Below are 20,711 nucleotides of genomic sequence, written 5' to 3' on the forward strand. Positions count from 1 at the left end.
CCCCCGCCCGCCCCCCGGAGACAAGGACAGCAGGAGGCCGAGGCGGGTGGGATGGTTTAACAAGTGCAGCTACAGCCGGGGCCCAGGGCCCCTCACGCCGACCGGCACCGAACCGCTGGGGGCTGCTTCCCCCGACCCTCGCTGACAGAACATCGGCCCTGGCCCGCTGTGGGTTTCAGACCAGAGCGTCACAAAGCGCAGGAGGTGGGGGAAAGCAGCACCTCCTCCCCCCGCGAGGTATCACAAACCTATCAGAAAAAAAAAACCCAACCCCAACTTAGTAAGTTTACAAATAGGAGACAAAAAGCTCGGCACGAATTAATAAAAGCTTCAGGCAACAGCTTCTGTCCGCAGCCCACCCATGGCAGTAACTGGGCAGTGAGGGATCAGTGAGGCAGCTTGGCAGTTAATGGGTTAATAGGGGGACACCGTCGAGTCCCCCCAGATCCCCCAAAACTGCTCTGGCCTGGGGGTGGCTCTTTGGGCTCCTTCTGCCTCGGTTCAGACTAACCCCCTTCACCCCGAGCTCCGGCAGCGCTCAGGAGGTGGCTCTGGGCAGGGCCGCAAGAGCCCGGCGGTTCACGAGAGAAAAAACAAGGTACTCTGAGGGATCCTGAAGGCTTTGTGCGAGTCCGGGCTCACGGCAGGTTCAGACACAGACCCTGCTTGTGCGTGGGAGTACCGCAGGCACTGTCTCTGTGAGGCAGCTCTGCGTCTGCAGCATCAAAGGAGGGATGCTGCCCCTCAGAACGCCCGACCTCAGCACAGCACAAGGCAGGGGGGCTGCCCTGGCCCTGCAGAACCGCATCCTTGCCTGTTTTTTCCAAGCCTTGAAAGACAAAAGCAATCCCTGCCTGCTCAGCCACTGCCCTCTCCGGCCCCTTCTGCTGCAAAACCGTTGGGAAGGAAAACAAATGGAATGAACTCTGCACCCCGGCACAGCTGACAGACACCACTTGGGAGTGTGAAGCCCCTGACCGAGGGGCTCAGGAAAGGTGCAGCAAAAATACCTCACGGGAAGCTTTGTGAAAGCCAGAAGGGCAGATCTACGCTGCAGCTGTGCCTCCCGAGGAGCCGGGGGGAGGTGGGCACTCCCTCTTCTCTGCTGCTCTCTGCTCGGGCTGAAGTCTCCCAAAAGGACGAGACCAAAGTCCCCCAAAGGGACGAGACCGCCGGTGTGACAGGAGCTCGGTCTCAAACGCTGCCTGGAGGCTTTGGCACTTTCCGCAGCTGAAAGTGCTCTCAGATCCAAGCCTGTCATTACTGCAGGCCCCTTGGAGTGCGAGAAAAGTGCAGAGCTAATGCATAGTTATAAAGCTGATACTGAGAAACATCCCAGGGGTAATTAATCTCACTAGAGCAATTAGTGAAGCTACACTGGTTCAGCCCAGAGGTCCACCGAAGCTCAGTCTCCAGCCATGGATACAGACAGGAGGGCTGGGGCAGGGTGGGGACGGAGTCATCACCACTTCTGGGTTCCTCCCAAGTCCTGGAGCCCAGCAATGAAAATACCCCTTCCAAAAAAACTAAAAAAAAAAAAAAAAAAAAGGCTTTTCCCCCTGTTTGATTTGGTCCAGCAAAATTGTGCTTCAGAGAGCAGAAAAAGCATCAAGAGCCATGGCTGTTTGCAGCCATCTATTGAAGATGCTTTGCCTCTCACTATCTCTGGGAATATGCTTTAAACCCCATTTCATTGAACCCTTCCTTCTCCAAATTACGTTCACCCCATAGCCAGGCATTGGTACAGAGTAGGAGCAACTGCTCTGGGTGCTTACAGGTAAGGGACAATGGCGTTCTGCCTGAAGAATTTCTTTGGAAAAATCTCCTGAAAATTGCTTTAGTACCGCTGGCTTTTAAAACTGCTCAGCTTTCAACCAGTTAATGCTCTCAGGGCAACGCTGAAGCTCCTGTTCCCAAACGGAACTTCATTGTGGTTCATTGTTCAGTGACTGGGAAGCTCAAAGCAAACATGGACGGAGCATTTCACCACCTCTGAGGAGACACTGGGAGCACAAAACCCTCAAAGCTGGTGGCCCTGGGCTGAATGGGGTGGGGGCACTGCTCACCACCGTGTTCCCACTGGTGGAACTAACAGGGGCTCTGGCCCCTAATCCCCCCGAGTTAATCCACGCCTGGTGTCTCTGATCTGTACTGTACCCCTAACGCCCTGGTCTCCATTCCTAACTTCACTGGGTCAACCTCAGCACCTTCCTCAGACGCAGAGAACCTGAGTAAGTGAGACCGCTCGCCCGTCCCATCACGCAGGGTGCTGGGAGAGGCCACCCCAGAGCTCTGGCCTCTGGGCTGAAACTCCAGCAGCCACAGTCCCATCACGGTTGCCACTGCTGTCAATAAACGCTGTCGTGAAGAGCTGGCGTCCAAGCCACAGGGCAGCTTCCAGCTCAGAGCTGCCGCTGGTGAGGAGGTGTGGAGGACACCGGCTACCAGGAGGGAGCTTCCCACCTGCACTGGATTCTGTGCCCTCGCCCACAGGGCACAGGCACCACGAGTGTTGGGTCGTAACGGCAACGCTGCTCTCCGTGGTTCAACGCACAGTCCAGTCCTTGAGGGTTTCCGGGTGACGCTTGGTATAGCTGTTACACGAGTTTCCCCACAGAGTCTGAACAGGAGCTGGAAAAAGATGAGGGTGGGTGGCAAACCAAGGCGTATGCACCGAGAATGTTTATAGATTCAAGTATTTTCACTCCTGTAAAAATTTGCCTGAACTCAAAAGGGCAGGTTATGTAAACTGGTATCACTTGAACCTTAGCCTCAAACCAGCAACAAGAGCAAAGCCCCAGTGCTGGGACTGTCTGCATCTTAATTGCTGTAATCAAAATAGATCTCTGAAGTCTTTGGCCATCTGCATGGGGTATTCAGGTGCCTTTGTTTTTAGGTCTGCAGGTATGGTTTTGCTCTTTGCAGTCCTTCCTTCAGGAACTGGAGGTAAGTTGCAGTTGAAGGGTCTTCAAAATTGGTTGAGAAACTAAAGATGCTACTTTCAACATCTTCAGGCTTCATAGAAGTAATGTCCAGGAAGTAGTTGGCATTGATATGGTGAACCTGGGAAAGAAAACAGCAGAGAGGAGACTTTAAGGACCAGAACAATTCCCCATCCACTGCCTTGGCCTCTATCCAGGACACAGGTGACCAGACTGTAACAACTCAAAGAATCTCTAATACTTTGCAAATGCTATTGTGTCCAGTTTTGGGCACCTCAATACGAGAGAGATCTCGAGGGGCTGGAGCGAGGGCAGAGGAGGGCAACGAGCTGGGGAAGGGCCTGGAGAATAAATCCTGTGAGGAGAGATTGAAGGAGCTGGGACTGTTCAGTGTGAGGAGGAGAAGGTGAGGGGAGACCTCATCACTCTCTACAGCTCCCTGAAAGGACGTTGTGGAGAGGTTGGTGCTGGTCTCTTCTCACAGGGGATTAGTGACAGAACAAGAGGGAACGGCTTTAAACTGCAACAGGGGAGGTTCAGACTGGACATGAGGAACAAATTTTCCCAGAAAGAGTGGTCAGAGAGTGGAATAGGCTGCCCAGGGAGGGGGTGGAGTCACCATCCCTGGGTGTGTTTAAGGGTCGTTTGGGTGAGATGTTGGGGGATGTGGTGTAGGGGAGAACTTTGTAGAGTCGGGCTGATGGTTGGACTTGATGATCTCAAGGGGCTTTTCCAACCTGAAGGATTCTGTGATTCTGCTAAGTCAGCATCTGTGATTCAGGTTTGCATTTCACAGAGAAAGATGTGTGGAAGACAGTGGTCTGTTTCTTCCCCCAAGAGTGCTGGCCTGTCACTTAGGATAAGAAGATGATGAAAGGCGATTTAGGAAAAGTCACACAGGTGTAAGACCTGGCTCTGAGCAGGAGCTGGGAGGTGGCAGCCCGACCACGCTGAGTGCAGGGTGCATGCTCTCAGCCCAGCACAGCCACGAAACCAGCCCCTGAGCTTCAACTGTCTCCGTGCTTTCCGCTCCCCCGTGGAGGTGGGCAAGGGGGACGTGTGGCCACTGAGCTGAAGGCACCCACCAGCCCATGGCCTCATCTGGAGGGCAGCCACTGGAGAGACAGTGAGGAGTCACTGCGCGCGTTACAGGTGAGTATCTGGGGAGTGTGGGGCACAATCAGTTTAGGCCTGGCAGGATCCTCCGCTGCAGACAGCCCGGCCACTGCCACACAGCAAAGCGCTGCACTGTCAAGTGTCAGAACTGTTGTCACTCTTCAAGTTCAAGGCGGGGGGGCTGCTGGGGGGAACAACAGAGCTGAAGCGTGTGGACTTGCTAATGGCTGATCTGCCGTGACAAACTCGGGGAATCGAGAGAAAGATAAATGTGCTAGAAGGTGCTGATAAAAAATGTCCTCCAAAGCATGAGCACAAGGGATGATGGGTGCAGGAAACAAGCTACAGTGGCTTCCCAAAGGTCACTGACTCCAACCGGGGACAATGAGGAATCACAGGCAGACATTTGGTTCAAGTCTGATCGTTCCCCGCCGCTTCCCCTGAGCTGCTGTTGTTCTGTCTCTGAATAAACAGACATTTGTTTCAGATTTCTTGGTAGACCTGCTGTCTGCCACAGCATCCCTGAGAGCACAGCACCGTGAAGGACTACGGCCCCACAGAGGCCCGAGGAGGCAGGGAACGGCTGGGGGAGCAGGCACCCACTTCAGGGTCTGCAGATGACCCTGGAAAGAGCAGCACATCCAGATGGGAAGAGCCAAGCCCAGCTAAAGGGGTAACGAACGTACCACTGTGCCATTGGGGAGGCAGATGATCATCTCCACGGGGAAGTTGTATTTCTCCAGGTGCAGGTCAGCCAGCTTGCTGTAGAACTCATTCTCTCTGTTGCTCTGTAAAGAGACCCCAGAGAAACATGCCAGTGCACACCAGAACTAGCAGAACAGTGCAGGAGTTGTACACCGAACCCAGGAGGAGGAGGCAGACCAAAAAGCTACTTTGCAGCATGGTAGTAACTGGCTCCATTCTTACCATCTGCTTTACTATTCCCCTTCTGTCAGTCTCCCCCTCACTTTTCAGCTGTAGATTTTTTCCCTGAATAATAAAATCACCCCATTGCTGGCAGCTCCCAGGTGTGCCAACAGGCTGAGCCCAGCTCTTCCCAGTCTCCAGCTCTGTGACGGACCCCAGCTGACAGCCCAGGCCCAGACAGGCTCGTAAGTGGGGAAAGGTGCAATCAGGAGACTCAGGGTTCAGACAGTATTTGGTTGCTCCCTGGGTTACCGAGAAGTCAGTTTGCTGATGGCACAAATGGCCTTGGGCAGGGCTATCTCGCAGTGAAGCATCTGGTTTAGCTTTGAATACTGGCATGCTGACAGAGCGAAGGGGGTCATTGTGCAGTTTTCTTAGCCTGCCTCCATCTGGTGTTTGCTTGGCCCCTATAGTCACTGGCTTGGAGGACATGGAGGGCTTGGAACCAAAATCCCCCCTGGCACAGGTGTGAGCTGCCCGCTCCTGCCGGCACCCCCGTGCCAAGCGCCGTCTGCGCTCACCAGCACCGAATGCGAAGGCGGCCGATGCAGCTGCGACACTCACCTGCAGCTCCTCCAGCTCCTTCACCAGCGACCAGCTGCTAATGAAGCTCTCGTTCAGCAGGGCGAGGATGGGCGAACTTTCCAGGACGGTTTCCCGGAGAGTTCGCCCCGAACCTGGCACAGGAAGAGAGGCAGAGAGTGGTTTGATGAGTTTCCTGAGCTGACTGTTGCCATGTTTGATGCCATGGCCATGTCACCACTCTGGTTGCTGTGGCAGCTGGTTCAGGCTCCCCCCAACCTGGCCCATTGTCTTTTTTCTCCTTTATTGGCAGTTTTCCACAGCTTATTGTTTCCCGTGTGTGCTGCTGGCAGAGGAGACTCACCAGAGCAGACCCCAGCCACTTGCAAGGCAAAGAGAAGGACCAGGACAAGCTCACCATGGAGCTGGACTGGTTTGGTGCACTTGGGAAAGGATCAGGCCCCACGGATTCACCCTGAGTGCCTCTTGCTGTTCATGCTGAGCAGGGCCCATAAATGCTGGCGAGTTTTTAAGGGCACACAGGAGTAACAATACCTGCCCCTCTCTCACCCATCGCTCCTGCCCAACGTGGCACGTAAGTTCTCAGGTGTGAAGGGGGGAAACAGCTACACATCAGGACAACCCCAAGCCCACATCTGGCTCTGGCTTCTCCTGTGCAGGTGTCAGGGGCAGAGAGCAGTGTCCCTTTCACCCTGCAGATGCTGCCTCTACCCAAGCAGACTGAGAGGGGAAGAGAATGGAGAAAGACCAGACCCATGTCTCCACCTTGACAAAGGCACCTCAATTAGCGAGTTGGTCTCAAGATTGTCTCAAATAGATTCTGCCCCTGGGGACCTAAGCTCTGATCAGTAACTCCCCACTTCCAGCCCTTTTCTGCTCAGCATCTTCAGTGCCAAAACAAGTAACACAACATCATGACCAGCTCCCTGACCCCCAGCTCTTCTCAGAGCCTGAACGAGGCACATCATTCCTCCAGCCACACTGGGAATGGCCTCACCTCAGCAGGACTGGTCATCCAGGGCACCCCACAGCAGGATCGAGTGCACCAGCTTCTTTTCTGCTTTTGCTCTCTCGAAAGCTTGTGTGAAGGGAAGATAGGAGACCTGGAGGCAGAGAGACAGCTTGAGAAACAGACACAGCCACATCCCAGAGGTGACACAGAGTTTAAACTGCAGTAGTTCCTGCAGATTAAAGCAAACGACAACTGTGGTACTTTCCCCAGGGACAACTTCATCTCCTGGCGAGACTGTAGCGAGCCCTCACAGCACGTGGGCTGTTACCAGCACCCGCAGAGCCCCATCTTTACACACTGCAGACAGCACCTGCACAACTGTGGGCAGGCTGTCTGCAAACACACCTCAGCAGCCTGGGAAATCTGGCCTTGAGATATTTATTGCAAAACCTCACTGAAACAGCCTAAAAACTGGCTGTGAGGGACCCTGCGCAGAGATTGTTCCAATCTCTCAAATGAAAGGAACTTTATTAACATCTTGGCAGCTCAAAGGGACATTTGTAAGCTCAGGCACAAGGAGTCAGCCACTGAAATGTGTCCCTTCAGCCAAGGAAGCAGTGACAGGCAGTAGCCATCTGCTCCACAGGCTACTGGCATGTTACAGAGTTTGGGTCACCCAATGCTATAAATCTGTGTCTCCCTGCGGGATGCAGAGGCACAGGCGGATTGTGTGTTTTCTGCTGATAAGGAAAGCTTGGTCCAAAGGTAGCTGAATGTTGCAAAAGTAACGCCAGAGGAAAATTGTTTGTAAGCAGCACGATTACCTGCCGCACTCAGAAATCACATCGGCAGCTACTGATAAGAGGAAGGAAGGATGAGCCTACATTTACAATACAAGTCCGGGACACGTGACATCTATGCTTTGCTCCTGCCTGTGCTTCTGTGCAACCCCAAATGGCCTTTCAGAGATGCTGAACTCCCTCATCTGGAAACTGGAAAGTCCATCAAGCCACACACGCGGTGTCTGGGAGGCAGACGCTGAGCTGGGAGACCTCACACTGCTCTGAACGCTGACCAGGTTGTGGCCTCTGGTTTCTGCTGGTCCTCGAGGTGACCGGACACCTCAGTGAAGATCACCTGCCCCAAATAAACGTGCCAAGGAAGAGCCCGGCCCCTTCCTCACCTTCTTAAATGGATACATGGCCACTTCCAGCTTCTGGGCTGCCTCTTCCCAGGGGATTTCCTGCTGCCAGGTTATCTCTTCAAACACAAACTGAATGGGCTCCCCTGAGGGATCCCTGCTGTCAATCACATTTCCATTCTCATCATGGATCACAGAGGGGACTGAAGGGCCTGTCGATTCCAGCTCCATCTGCAGGGGAACAGGCTGAGTTGGACACTGCAGACATCCCACTCCTGGTTTCTCTGTATTCCAGGACAGGATAAAGATGCAAAATAAGACTGTGCAGCTTCTAATGAAGATACAGCTTGATCTATTGTCTCCCAGAGCTGCACTTTACCAGTTGCAGATGTGTTTTATTGGGGAATAGCAGGAAAGCAGCTTCATTCCCTTCAGTTATTGTTCAACTGTGCTCGCTAGATTGGAAATGCACACTGTTCACTCCATGTTCCCATCTTCCCAGAGGAGATTTTTGACTGTGGGACACCACCAGATCCCTAAAATCACTGGGATGTGCAGAGCTAGTCTGGAGCTCTGGCTCTCATGAGCAGCGCAGCCCCACGCAGCCCGTCGCTAGCCACAAGAGGGTGCAACAGCTGCTCAGGAGCTGCCCTGTACTTCACTCTCCTGGTACATCTGAAATTATTTTGTAAGTCTCTTTTCCTGACTTTTGACAATTAAAAAGAAACATGGATCTAGTTTAGGAGAAAACGAGACTTTTAAATTCAGGCATTCAAAATCCTGACTTATGTTTCCTGTCCCAAGAGCTGGGCTTACCACAAAATAGAGGAATAACCTCATGCAGTTTCTAAATTCAGACATGCTGTTGTTCATACACCCCTCTGGGCTCAGGACCTGGGTTCAGCTCCTAATCTTCCCCCACTGCCTGTCAGACAACTTTTTAACAATGGAAAAAGTCACATGACTCCAGGAGCTTAGGATTCAACCCACATAGAGGGGAAAAAAAATCACAAGAACTGGCAATAGGGAGCCATCCTGCTCCAGAGGACATACACAGATCAACAGAGAGTATATTATTATATTGAAATATTCAAGAGAAAGCTCTAAAGAACAGGGATAACTGAGGCTGTACAGCCTAGGGGCACGGCACCATAAATTCCTGCTGAGATGCTGCCCACATACGGAGGACTGAGAGCGACTACAGACCTGAGGCAGGTAACCAATATCCACTTCCATGTTGCTGCTCTCGCTCGCCCCATACAGCCACTCCATATCAACGTTCAGGGACCTGCAAGGTGAACCCAGTATGTTCAGAGTCACCCAAGGCTAAAGCTGTGTATGAGAAACCCCAAACGAATGAGAACATCCAGTGCTCCTCTTGCAGGGCCAGCACTGAAGCCCAGAGCCTCTGGCTCCTTGGAGATCACCAGCAACACGAGATCCCTGCTGGATCAGGGCCCAGGCCCCCGCTCCCGCCTTTGAGTACTGTCAAAGTACTCAAGAGAGGTGTGTTTTCTCCCCCTTCCTCCCCAGCACTTGCACGTTCTGATCCTGCTGAACTTTTAAAAGTGTTTTTTGGAAGTGAAAGGCTTTCGTAAGGAGTTGCTGGCAGAGCTGTAAGTGTCTGCTTGCTGTAACAAATGTGCTGACAGAGCCATAGGGATTGAGTCGCCAGGGTAATGTTATAATAGAATTTTCACTCCAGCCGTCATGGGCAAAGAGATTTGAAGCTTCTTTCCCCTGAAACGCTTCCAGCTGCTTGCCACAGAGCAGGAATGAGCTAGTGCAAAGCTATGCACACAAAAGCTTAACCTGTGAAACACCAAGCAAAAAATAGGTTGAAGCAAGGGCATCAGGCTTTGCTGAACTTTGGTGCTTTAAGCCAGGCACTGGGATTGCCCGTGGCTGCTCTCCACCCCCTGCCCGCCTCTCCCCATCCTCCAAGTACCAAGGGACAGTTACTGGTGAGTGAATCGGACCCCGAAATGGGTCAGGGATCCTCAGTGACTAGAGATGCATTTGCCAGTTTTACAGACAACTGCTGAGCTCGATTCACTCAGATTTTCCAGGGACGTGGCTGAAAAGCATGAAGTCATCCATCACAGATACCCAAGGAGCCTTCTGCAGCTTGCAACAGGTATGTGACATCTGCAGGAGTCCCTGCCACAGCCAGGGACCGCTGGGACAGGTCAAGGGGAGCAGCACTTGCAGCAGTGCTCCTAACGAAGAGGCTGCTGCCTGTCTCTAGGGCAATACCAGAACAACTTAAAATTCCCCATCCTTGTGCGTCTTCCCATCGGCCTGCGGGTACCTCCCTCTGAAGTGGTTTGGCACAGGGCAGCTCAGGCTTGAAGCACGTGCCAGTTGCAGCCAGGTTGTGCAAGAACATCCATCCCCAACGCCGTGCTCCACGTCCCCAGTAACCTCTGCTCTGCTTCCCTCCTGCCCCTCCTCTGCCCTCGTCCCTCCCTGCCTCGTCCAAGCCAGGTGCTCCCCAGACCTCTTGATAAACTGAGCTATTCCTGAAAAATTGCATCAGAACCTGTTTAGGGAGCAACTGTATCTAGAGAATTGAGGACACGATGACTGTGACGACCGCTGGCAGAGAAGGATGTGTAGGGAAAACAGATAAGCAAACAGCCAAAGCTCAGACTGCAGATCTGCTGTCCCTGCACGGGCCAGGATGCCCCCACACCGCAAGGGACAGCGCTGTCACTGCGCTTGGATCTTCATAGAAATAGAGTCCCCCAGCCTCCCCCCACGCACAGCCCCCAGTCCTGCAAGGAGAGGATCCCAGAGCCCCAGGTTCCACTGGGCTTCATGTATAACAATCCTCCAGTCTGATCAGCACCCAGGAAGGGCAAGAAACAGCTGTACCTGTTGTTAGGGACGAAGAGTTTAAACTCTCGGACATGGGAAGAATCCTTGGAGAGGATGATGTGACCTGTGAACTGGCCTGGGGAAAACCAGAAGGGGAAGTCTGGTGGCTCATTCAGCTGGAACTCAGCATGGATCCTGAAATGAGAAAGGAGCCATCAGCTGCAGTGCCGGGAGGAGAGAATGGATCATGCACTGCAGATGACAGCAGGGAAAAGTTATCTCCAGGCACCAGAAATTATGAAGCTAAATTGGTGCAGAGAGATTCAGTTTAAAAAGCTTTTTGTGTCACACAATGAAGAGAATAAAAGACTGGAACAGATCCCCTGGGTCAGGATCATCTCCAGTATCGATGCCTTTCGGAATTGGGCAGTAAGTGTCCATTCAGGAAGGATGAATTACATCATCATTCCCTGAAACCCAGGAACAGACTATGACCCCTTTAGCCTCCCTTCCAGCTTGATCAGGCAAATAAAAGCTGCGTGTAACACTCTCAGTAAAACAAGGGAACAATTCCCCAGACTCCCCCCCTTGGAAACACACTCCGCCCCCCCCATAAAGCAAAATCTAACAAATTTCTTGCTAACGAGACTCTCCCCTTTCAGCCAGGGATAGCTCCAAACCAAGGGTGATGGAGAACAGCTGCTATTCTGCATCTGGGCAACAGTCCCTGTCTCACCAGGGACACAGTGACACTGGGAGCACGGGTGCCCTCTTCGGGCGCCAGCAAAGCAGCACACACAGGCAAGAGCTGGCTGGGAACCACCCTCTTCCTCCCTCCCAGCCAGGACACATCTGGTCTCGCTTGGGAACACAACTGCACATGCAATGACACGCACACTCTCTGCCACGGGCTCACAGCAGCCTTCTCCACTCCGCTGAGATACGGAACAAATTCAGAAGTGCCCCCGAGCCCTCCTCTAACACCCAGACCCACGGCCTTACCTGAACGCTACGGTGTAGTAGAAGGTGCTGATGGCTTGGATGCAGGCCACAGCACCCTGGGGAGCAAAGCGGGTTTTGACGAAGGGGCGTGGGTGGAACATGCTCAGAAGCCTGTGGATTATGATCTAGAGAAAGAATTGTAAGAGAGCAAAAATGAGAACAGTTCCTCCACCGCAGGTCAGCTGCAGCTCCAGAGTAACACCAGATCAGGAAGGCAAGAGAACTGCTATGACTTAAAAATTAGCTCGGAGACCTACCTAATCACAAAACAAGGAGAAAAAGCAAGAGACTGCTTTAAAAATAAATCCATCTTCCACGCTTTTTATGCTATTCCCATTGTTTGCAAGTTTCCATCATCCCAGCCGGTTGAATGTCTGAGTACGGTAAACTGATCTATGAGGCTGCCTCCATCAATACCACTTAAGACTTTGAAAGAGTGGGTATGCAATCAATAAACACACCCGGCTGCGAAGGTGTATCAACTGTGTGATCACTAACACCTACCCGGGCACCCCGGGGGAGAGCCATATACACGCCTGGCTTTACAAACTCTGTATACACATCGTTTTGCTTGTCAATGAAACGCTCACCTCTGGGTTGGCACACGGCAACTGTTCCACAAGGCACAACCACTTCATAGAAGTGCTTTTGGAATAACGCTCCCTGTCCGGGAAAGACTAGCCTAAAAACCCAAACACTTCAACGAAGCAAGATGAAGTTACCCAAGTCAGCTTCCTCTGGCCGTGACAGACACCCAAAGCTTTTGTCTGCTCTCAAGTTTTACCTCCAGTTTAGGAGACGGTGCTCCTGGCTGTACGCTGCAGCCTTTTTGCTCCCTTAGAAAGTCCAGGGAGACACAACACAACAACCTTGTCCACCCAAGGGACTCCTGCGATTCATCTGGGCTGTAAGGCAGAACATTTACACAAACTACCTCTCAGGTATATAGAAATTAAGTTTCATATCTCACCTCTTTGCCCTTGGGGGGTGGAGGGTAAAATCTGTTGTTGGAAAGATACCCAGTGAAGATGTTCAATTCACTGGGAATTATCCACCACGGATCCCCAAGATTCAGTTTATTCTTTGGAGGAAGAAAGGCTTTAAACTGCCTGGCAAGCATCACACTCATAGGGGCTGCTGGGGCAGTCCAATTCCTCAGCCCAGACAGAGCAACGTGAGAAATCTGTGAACAAAAGACACTATCAGAGCCTAGGCCAGACTCCTCAAATGTGCAGTAGCGCTGACGGACGTAAATAGGCTTTGAAGAAGGGGAAAAGAAATATATCATGTTTTAAATCTTTCCTACCACCCCAAAAACCACCAAATAGTTCCATCAACTTTCAATTATGTTACTAATAGAAAATGGGAGAGGGGCACGTACCACGTAACACCACTGCTTTTGGACTTAGCTCCACGAGAGCCATCTCGAATGTCTGCTTCAAGCTTCCCAGGAAGGGCGTATTAATTGGGGCACAGTGCTGCTGAGTGCACTGAAAACAATGAAACGCTGCAGAAAGCAGTGAGCTTGCTTGTCAAAGCAAATCCCATGGGCTTGAGCAACACCATCTCCCCCTCCCAACAGGCTAGCGCTTATTCCAGCTGATGTTACCAGCCCACAGGACTTGTTTATACCAGAGTTTCTGGCCATACACATCCTGCATGATACTTACTCCCAAGAAACCGTCTTTGCTCTTCGTCATCGTTTCCATGACCAAAGGCTGGAATTTAGCCACAATGGACAACGTCTCCCCGCTTGGATCAGGCGTCTCCTCCTCTTCAAATTCTGACATGGGAGCAACCCCTAGACAAAGGGACAGGAATTTAAGCAGCTGTTTCCCTTCCCTCCCCTTTTAAGCAATTGTGATTACACATTTATCCTGGCAAATCCAGGAGCACTGGGAGTTTCCCAGCTGTCCCTACGCTGTACGCAGCGGCCGAACTCAGACTCACCCCAGAGCTCAGCTTTGGCCGCATGAATTAAAGGGGAGCTCTCTTTTTAGCAGACAACTTTCTAAACCCCACGGCTCGGCTATGCAGTCTCATTTCACCGAGGAGGGATCAGAACACATGCTCTAGCCAATTCATTACAGCACAAGCAAACAACTGTCTGTATTTCGACTGTGCTGTAAGCTCTCTCGCACATTATCATCACCACACTTCTTCCTGCTTGGCACCACCAAGAGATGTCGGCCACACGCTGATCCAGTCTCCAAACATGATGTCTCACAATTGCTAGGTGAGACAGACTGCTATAGCCGGAGGAGCGTGCGAACGAAGCGCTGCCACTCACTAATGGTTTTGGCCTAGCCCCGGCTGAGCTGTAATTGTTGCATTCACCCATCCCAAATCCTCTTTAAGCTCTAGACAAAGTAACTTATGTACTTTGTTAGTCCAGCAATGGGATCTTCCGTCTTATAAAAACTCTACTTTGTGAAAGTGATGTCTAGAGCTTAAGCCTTTTCAAAAACATGTAAAGCTTAGCAGTCTCTCTTCATGTAAATAAGACCCAAAACAGCACCCAGAAAAAAATAGAGACATGAATAAAAACTGTTGAGTGCATTATCTTTGGCTTTTGCTCGGTCTGTGCAGATAGAGCTCTGAAAGGTAGACAGATACCCACCCGTCAGCTTCTCAGCTATCGGTTTGAACTCTTCTGGACTGAGGTACAGATCGTTGTTTGTGTCCAGAGAAGAAAAGAGAAACAGCCCCTCATTTCCCAAAGACTTCAGTGCCAGCTCCTAGTTTGGGAAGAAGAGGCAAGTGAGATTTCATTCCAACCTCTTGCAGAAATCCACTCCAGCCCCTCTCAGCTTCAGAGTTAATTTGCATTCTTTCCAGCACACAAACAGCCATCAAATCGAGAGATTAATGCCCCTTGGCAGGATTTTGTGCTATTTACAATAGGGATCGGTGTCCAGGAACTGTTGGCATGAGCATATTAAAACTACATCTGGCTGAGTAATTCAAACTGAATCATTTGCTCAGAGTCGGCCTCAAAGCCTTGTGTCAGAAAAATTTCCAACTTTTTCCAGATAGTTAGTCCTAAACCTGCAGATATTCAGAGCACCTGGAGATCGTGATTTCTGTAATTAACTGATGCGCAGTGAAACAAAGGCAGTCAAATACATGACTATCCACATTACAAAAACACAAAGGAAATGAACTGAGCCCTTGTAACTCTGTGGAAAGCAACTTCACTCCCACCTGTGCTGAGATCCATGCCAGCGTCACTGCACACAAGTGCCCTGCTCTGGGCAGGTTCCCCTCCAGGTCTCCATCCTCAGGACTGGATGGAGGATTTCAGCCCCTTGCTCTGCAGGGAGCACTGCCTACTCATTCGGCCATACACCGGGGAGCCACAAATCCCACGGTCTTCTCCAGAAACTTCTGCAAGATCCCAGCCACCCTGTGCCTGTGTCTCCCTCTGCAAAGCCCACAGGGAGATCATCCCGTGGAAAACACCACTGAAATGCAATGTTGGAGCAGCCCCAGAAAGGCTCTAGATGCTTCTAGTCATTTCCACTCCTCAGCGCTCAGCACTGAAGGGGAAGGGACAATTTGCAGGCAGAACAAGAGAGCTCCACATCGGTGTGAGAGGGAGAGAAAGACATACAGCGAGTCAGACAAGCCACATCGCTGCCAGCCAGCCTGCAGCACATCCCCTGTGACCCATCATTTGGGGCAGCTTCCCCTGCCACCCCCATAAAAGCCTCAAGCTGCAAGGATAAATACTCTGTATTCTGCTGTTTAACCGTGTTTATTCTCTATTGCCTGCAGCACCATTACCATCCCCAGAGCTCCTGAACTAGTTTATTTTCCATCTGTTGCCTGCCAGCCTGAAGCAGCACTAATGCAGCCTGGAAGGCTTTGCTCCTGTCAACTGCAGCAACAAAAGCACTTAAGAGCCTTCCAGGGCAGTTTCAGGACTGAGACAGACAGAAATAAAGACCCTGGAATACAAACCAGAGCTCTGGACGCAGACATGGCCGAGGGAAGACAAGGAGGGGAACGCGCAGAAACTACGCGGCTGAAAAAAGGAACGAAGGAACAAGATGGTTATTTATCTATGCACAGGAACAATCCACTCCAGACTGTCGACGTTCCCGGGGCCAAAGCTGTGCCTTTGCTCCCCAAACGAATGGGGATGCACAGCCTTGGCCCTGTAAAGAGATAACAACATTTTCTTGAGCAGCTGCCCTGTTCCCTGACAGCCAGGCGCCAGGGTCATGCCACAAAGCCCTGGGCCAGGCTTCAGCATCCTTCTTGGCTCTATCCCTTGCTCGTGCACGGCGCTTAATGCAGGAACCTCGTGAGGGCCCGCGCGATCGCTCGCTGGGGGAGCCGGCTCACGGCGCAGGGAGGCGTGCAGGGAGCGCGATGGCTTCCTCCTCTGCAGAGGAGGCCGTCCTGGATGCGTACTGAGCTCTGAAGAGTCGGACCATTTCCTAGTCCTCTCCACAGCACGTCAGCGATTCCCTGCTGATGAATCTTGTCGAGTCTCTCTTCTCTTTGCACTTCACAGGCATGGACCTCAAGGGATAGGAGGCAAATGAGCAACAAAGTTTTTAGTTGGTTGGACTGCCTGCTGCTCTAGTATTAGGAAAAAGGCATGAGCATTTACTTATGAGGGCTGAAGGCAGAAAGAGAACCAGTTATACCCCACACATCCACAAGAACCATCTCTAACTGCATCTAAGACAGCAGAAGGTGAAGGGGGGAATACTGGTGCCTGGTGTTGGATGTTAGCATCCAAAAATCAGTCTAAATTGAGAGCACGCTCCCATCCCCTCAGCCTGCGCTTTCACAAAGGTTAAGCAATGAGAAGCCATCAGCTGCAGGACCACCAGATAATTATTCCCACAACCACAACTGGCCAGAGATATGGCAGCTTTGTGGTCAGGAGACACGTGTGTGCACACATCTCGCACGCGTGCCAGCAGCCGGCTGAATGCAGCCTCCCTGCTCACCGGGCTGGTACCGGGCTCCTGCCTGCCCCAGTCGACGCTGCCCGCTCCTGCCTGCTCCGGAAGACGCTGCCTCTTCCCCAGAGCCAGTTAAAACAGCCACTTCTCCAGCAAAGGCACGCTCCAGGCAGTACTGGCAGAGCGCATCAGTTCTGCACACCCCCCTGGAACAGATCGCTCCCTTTGGAAACGTTTATTTTTACCCTGGCGAAGCACGGCAGCTCAGCGGCAGCGTGGTGTGAGCCCCCTCCGTACAGCCTCACCCGCGCCGGGACCGCAGGGACCCACCCGGCCGGAGGTAAGAGCCCAACCACGGAGGAACAAAGATTTCTGCAGAGCACACACCAGTCCTGCACCCAGCCAAAAGGCGTGATAAAAATTAGGTTTAAAAGGGGAGAGAGACGTCAGGGCTTGGCCTTTTGCTTTCTGATAACGCTCATGTTAAAAGACAGCTCTCCAGAGCTTGTGGGTTTTTGCTTTTTAATTTCTAATCTGGGATTATAAAAAATAAAATGTTTCTTATGCCAGAGGAGTAAGACAGCTTTTTCAGTCTTTTTGTAAAGGAGAGTTGTGTTTTTCACAAAGAGTTTTCTTCTCCCACCTGCCTGTGGGTTGTTTAGCTAAATAAACATTTCCATAGAAAGAGACAAGACATATGTTTTAAACACCATGAAGGAAAAATAAAAACCTTGGGCTGTTCACATTTTGTTCTCCTCTCCAGCAGCGCCCAGGCACAGCCCGTCCTCTAGAAAAAACCAAACCTCCAGAAGACCAGGCTTTTTGTCAAGCAGGGCTGAGGTCCTCTCAGCCAGCAGTGACTGTCCTGACCCTTCTGTCCCTGTAGGAAGAATCCTTCTAATTAACTGGTTTGAGCAATTTTCCCCTTTTTGCAATGCAAGAAGAGACAAAGAAGAGAGGCATCCTTTAAAAAAAACACTTCCCGTTTTACTATAGAAATATCAAGAACAAGAAGTCTGCTCTTTTCCATGAACCCTTTTAGATGTTCAAGGATGCACGGCGAAGCGAAGCGCCGGGGGAGCGCGGTCTTTAACAAAGGCGCGCTCTCTCCAAAGCACGCAGCAACCACTTGAATTACACAGATTACAATCAAAAACAATGTCAATCAGCCTAATTAAAAAAAAACCCGCAACAAAGCCCCTAAAAAAAAAACCCTTCCCATTTTTCAGCTCACATCCTCCATTCTTGACTGCTTCTAGTTTGGAGTTGCTCAGGGCACACAAGACCTGCATTTCTAGGATGAAAAAAATCCACCAACATCTGAGGGTTTGGGGCCTTTTTTACAGGGAATAAAGCCGGAAGGAAAAACACCTTCAGAGGCCACGCCAAGAGGAGGAGGGGCCGGTGCTCCTGCTCTTCCTCCGCTTGCCTCAAAGCCACGGTCACTGCTGGTGCCTGGTGGTCACCACAGCTCCGCCCTTGTTTCAGCCTGGTGGTGGCCACCACAATCCCTGTGGTCACCTCAAGGCCGGTGGCCACCACAGCTCTGCAAAACCGCAGTCTGGCAGTGGCCACTTCAAGCCCATAGCCACTGGCATGTGGCAAGTACCACAGCTCAGTGGTCACCTCAGCCTGGTGATGGCCACCTCCAGCTCCACAGCTGGTGCCTGTTTGTCCCCACAGCCTAGCAGTGGCTGCCACGGCTTCATGGTCACCACAGCCCGGCAGTGGCCACCTCAACCCAGCAGCCACTTCAGGACTGCAGCCACCAATGCCCCATGGCCACCACAACCCAGTGGTCTCTCATTCTGATGATGGCCACCTCAACCCTGGTGGCCACCTCAACCCAGTAGCCACTGATGTGGGGCAGTCACCTCAGCCTGGCAGCAGCTATCTCAGCCCCTGTGGCCACCTCAACCTCAGCGGCCACCAATGCCTGGCAGTCACCTCAGCCTGGCCACAGCCACCTTAACCCCAGTGGCCACCTATATGTGGTGGTCCCCTCAGCCCAGCAGCAGCCACCTCAACCCCCAGTGGCCACCTCAGTCCCTGTGGCCATCAATGCCCGGTGATTCCCTTAGCCTGGTGGTGGCCACCTCAACCCCAGTAGCCACCAATGCCTGGCAGTCACCTCAGCCTGGCCACAGCCACCTTAACCCCAGTGGCCACCACTGCCTGGTGGTGACCTCAGCCCGCAGCAGTCACCTTAAACCCTGTGGCCACTGCTGCCTGGTGGTCTCTTCAATTCCAATGGCCACCTCAACTCTGGTGGCCACATCAACCGCCACGGCCACTGCTGCCTGGCCACGGCCACCTCAACCTCAACAGCCACCTCAATGCCAGTGGCCACCAATGCCTGGGGCTTCCCTTAGCCTGGTGGTGGCCACCTCTACCCCAGCGGCCACCGATGTGTGGTGGTCCCCTCAGCACAGCAGCAGCCACCTCAACCCCTGTGGCCACCGCTACCGGGAGGTTACCTCACCCCCAGTGGCCACCTCAACCCTGATGGCCACCGATGCCTGGCGCTCCCCTTAGCCCAGTGGTGGCCACCTCAGCCCCGACGGCCACCTCAACCCCGGTGCCCACCACTACCTGGCGATCCCCTCAACCCCGGGGGCCACCTCAACGCCCGCGGTCCCCTCAGCCCCGCGGCCACCCCCGCCCCGACCCTCACACGGCGGCGCGATCGTGTCCGCCCGCCATTTCATCCCGCCCTCCCCTCCCTGAGGGGCAGCGCGGCCTCAGGACCGCCCCCCCCCTTCCCCCGCCGCCTCTCGCCCCTTCCCGTTACCTGCTGCCGGGCTGCCTCAGCGTCCCGGTAGTACTTGACGGCGACCAGCGCCGCCAGAGCGGCCAGGGCCAGCGCCAGGCGCGGAGGGGCCGCGCCGGGACCCGCCATCCCCGCGCCGCTCAGCGCCGCCGCCGCCGCGCCGCCATGGCCGCGCCGGCCGGGGGAGGCGTCAGGCGGGCAGCGCCCGGCGAGGAGGGGCCGGGGCCGGGCGGGGGCCTGAGTCCGCCCGGCGGGGCCCGGAGCGGGGAAGAGCGGCTGCCAGACCCCGGCCGGCCCCTGAGCCCTGCGCCGGGCCCCGCGGAGACCTTGAGGAAAAAAACCACTTTTTGGCCTTAAATTTATCCGCTGCGGGGATTCTTGGAGGAGATGAATCACCCTCCTCTTCAGCAATCTCATTGTTTTCCGTGGATTTTGCTTTTAATTATCGATGGGAGAGCAGCCTGTCCTCCCCCTATGAATTTCCAAAGTGGTCTTTGGTCACCCCAAAAGAGCTGTATCCTGCTCCTCTACTTGGTTTCAGCTCACCAAAAAGGATTTTTTTTTTTTTTTTTTTTTTTTAAAAAACAGATATTAGCAGTTTCACTTGCAATGATTTCACTGGGGTTTAAACCTCAGGACTGCAGGGATGGGACTTAGGGGATGGGAATGACTTTGCAGCCATGAGGCGATGGTGCTCGTCTGCAGCTACCACTGAGCCTCAGCCTCCTGCCACCACATTGTCATCCCCAAATTTTGAGTCATTGCTACCATCACCCCACATTTTGAGTCATTTCTACAATCCTTTACGACACCCCAACCTTTTCCACCCTCCCTGTGTTCTTTGTGCCCTTCAGGTTCTTCTGCATGGTTGTCACATTGCTCCTTAGCAGTGGCTTGGCCAAGAGATATATATTTAGTCATTTTAATCTTTCCTCATAAATCAGTCTCCTGCTCCTCCTTACATGCAATCCTGCACTGCCACTGAAATCCCTTGATTGCTGGGGAAGATTTAGTACCATTTTCTGCTGCTGCAGGGCTAACAGCGCAGAATGTTTGATCTCTCTAAGGGTAGCAGGAAGCGTTAGCATTTAATCCTTTGAAGCTTTTGCTGTTTCCTAAGCCTGCCTAATCATTTTTGTTTTAGGTTTAAAGAGCGTTTTGGTTGGAGATGAGGAGAGCATGACCAAGCCATTAAGAGAGCAGTGGCAGCGGCTGGTTATCCTGGGCAGAGCAGGCCAGGAGTGTGCAGAGTCTTGAGCAATTCTGGGGACAAGATAAAAAAATCACACTGTGCATTTTCTCGCAGACCACAGCAAGGAGGATTGGAGGGAGCAGGACTCAGGTGGTGAAGGCGAGATACAGCCTTCTCCCTGGGACCTGGGCTCTGCTCCTCTCCCTGCCATAGATCCCACATAGCCCTTGATGTTTTCCTTGCAGTGACAGTGCAAGTTTGGGCAACAACCAGATTGGGGAGCCCAGCAACAGAATAAACGCTGGGTTATTTGTCACTTGGATCAGTGTTTTACAAAGGAGAAGGTTCCTCCTGCCAGCTCCACCACAGAAGAAAAGGTTCATG

The 20,711-nt window shown here is 52.6% G+C and overlaps 1 protein-coding gene across 1 annotated transcript; it reads right to left on the reverse strand.

Moving 5' to 3' along the window:
* Nucleotides 1-42: 42 nt before the first annotated feature.
* On the reverse strand, nt 43-19,305 carry SELENON (selenoprotein N). Its single transcript, XM_074894423.1, has 12 exons — nt 19,157-19,305; nt 14,064-14,181; nt 13,114-13,244; nt 12,414-12,626; nt 11,444-11,568; nt 10,499-10,636; nt 8,828-8,909; nt 7,664-7,852; nt 6,526-6,631; nt 5,550-5,662; nt 4,745-4,846; nt 43-3,063 (listed from the first exon to the last, which is right to left on the reverse strand). The coding sequence occupies exons 1-12, from the start codon at nt 19,262-19,264 to the stop codon at nt 2,893-2,895; spliced, it is 1,596 nt and encodes a 531-aa protein (XP_074750524.1). The 5' UTR covers nt 19,265-19,305; the 3' UTR covers nt 43-2,892.
* Nucleotides 19,306-20,711: the final 1,406 nt, after the last annotated feature.

Source organism: Strix uralensis, chromosome 25, assembly GCF_047716275.1.
Source record: "Strix uralensis isolate ZFMK-TIS-50842 chromosome 25, bStrUra1, whole genome shotgun sequence".
NCBI classification, from domain to species: Eukaryota; Metazoa; Chordata; class Aves; order Strigiformes; family Strigidae; genus Strix; species Strix uralensis.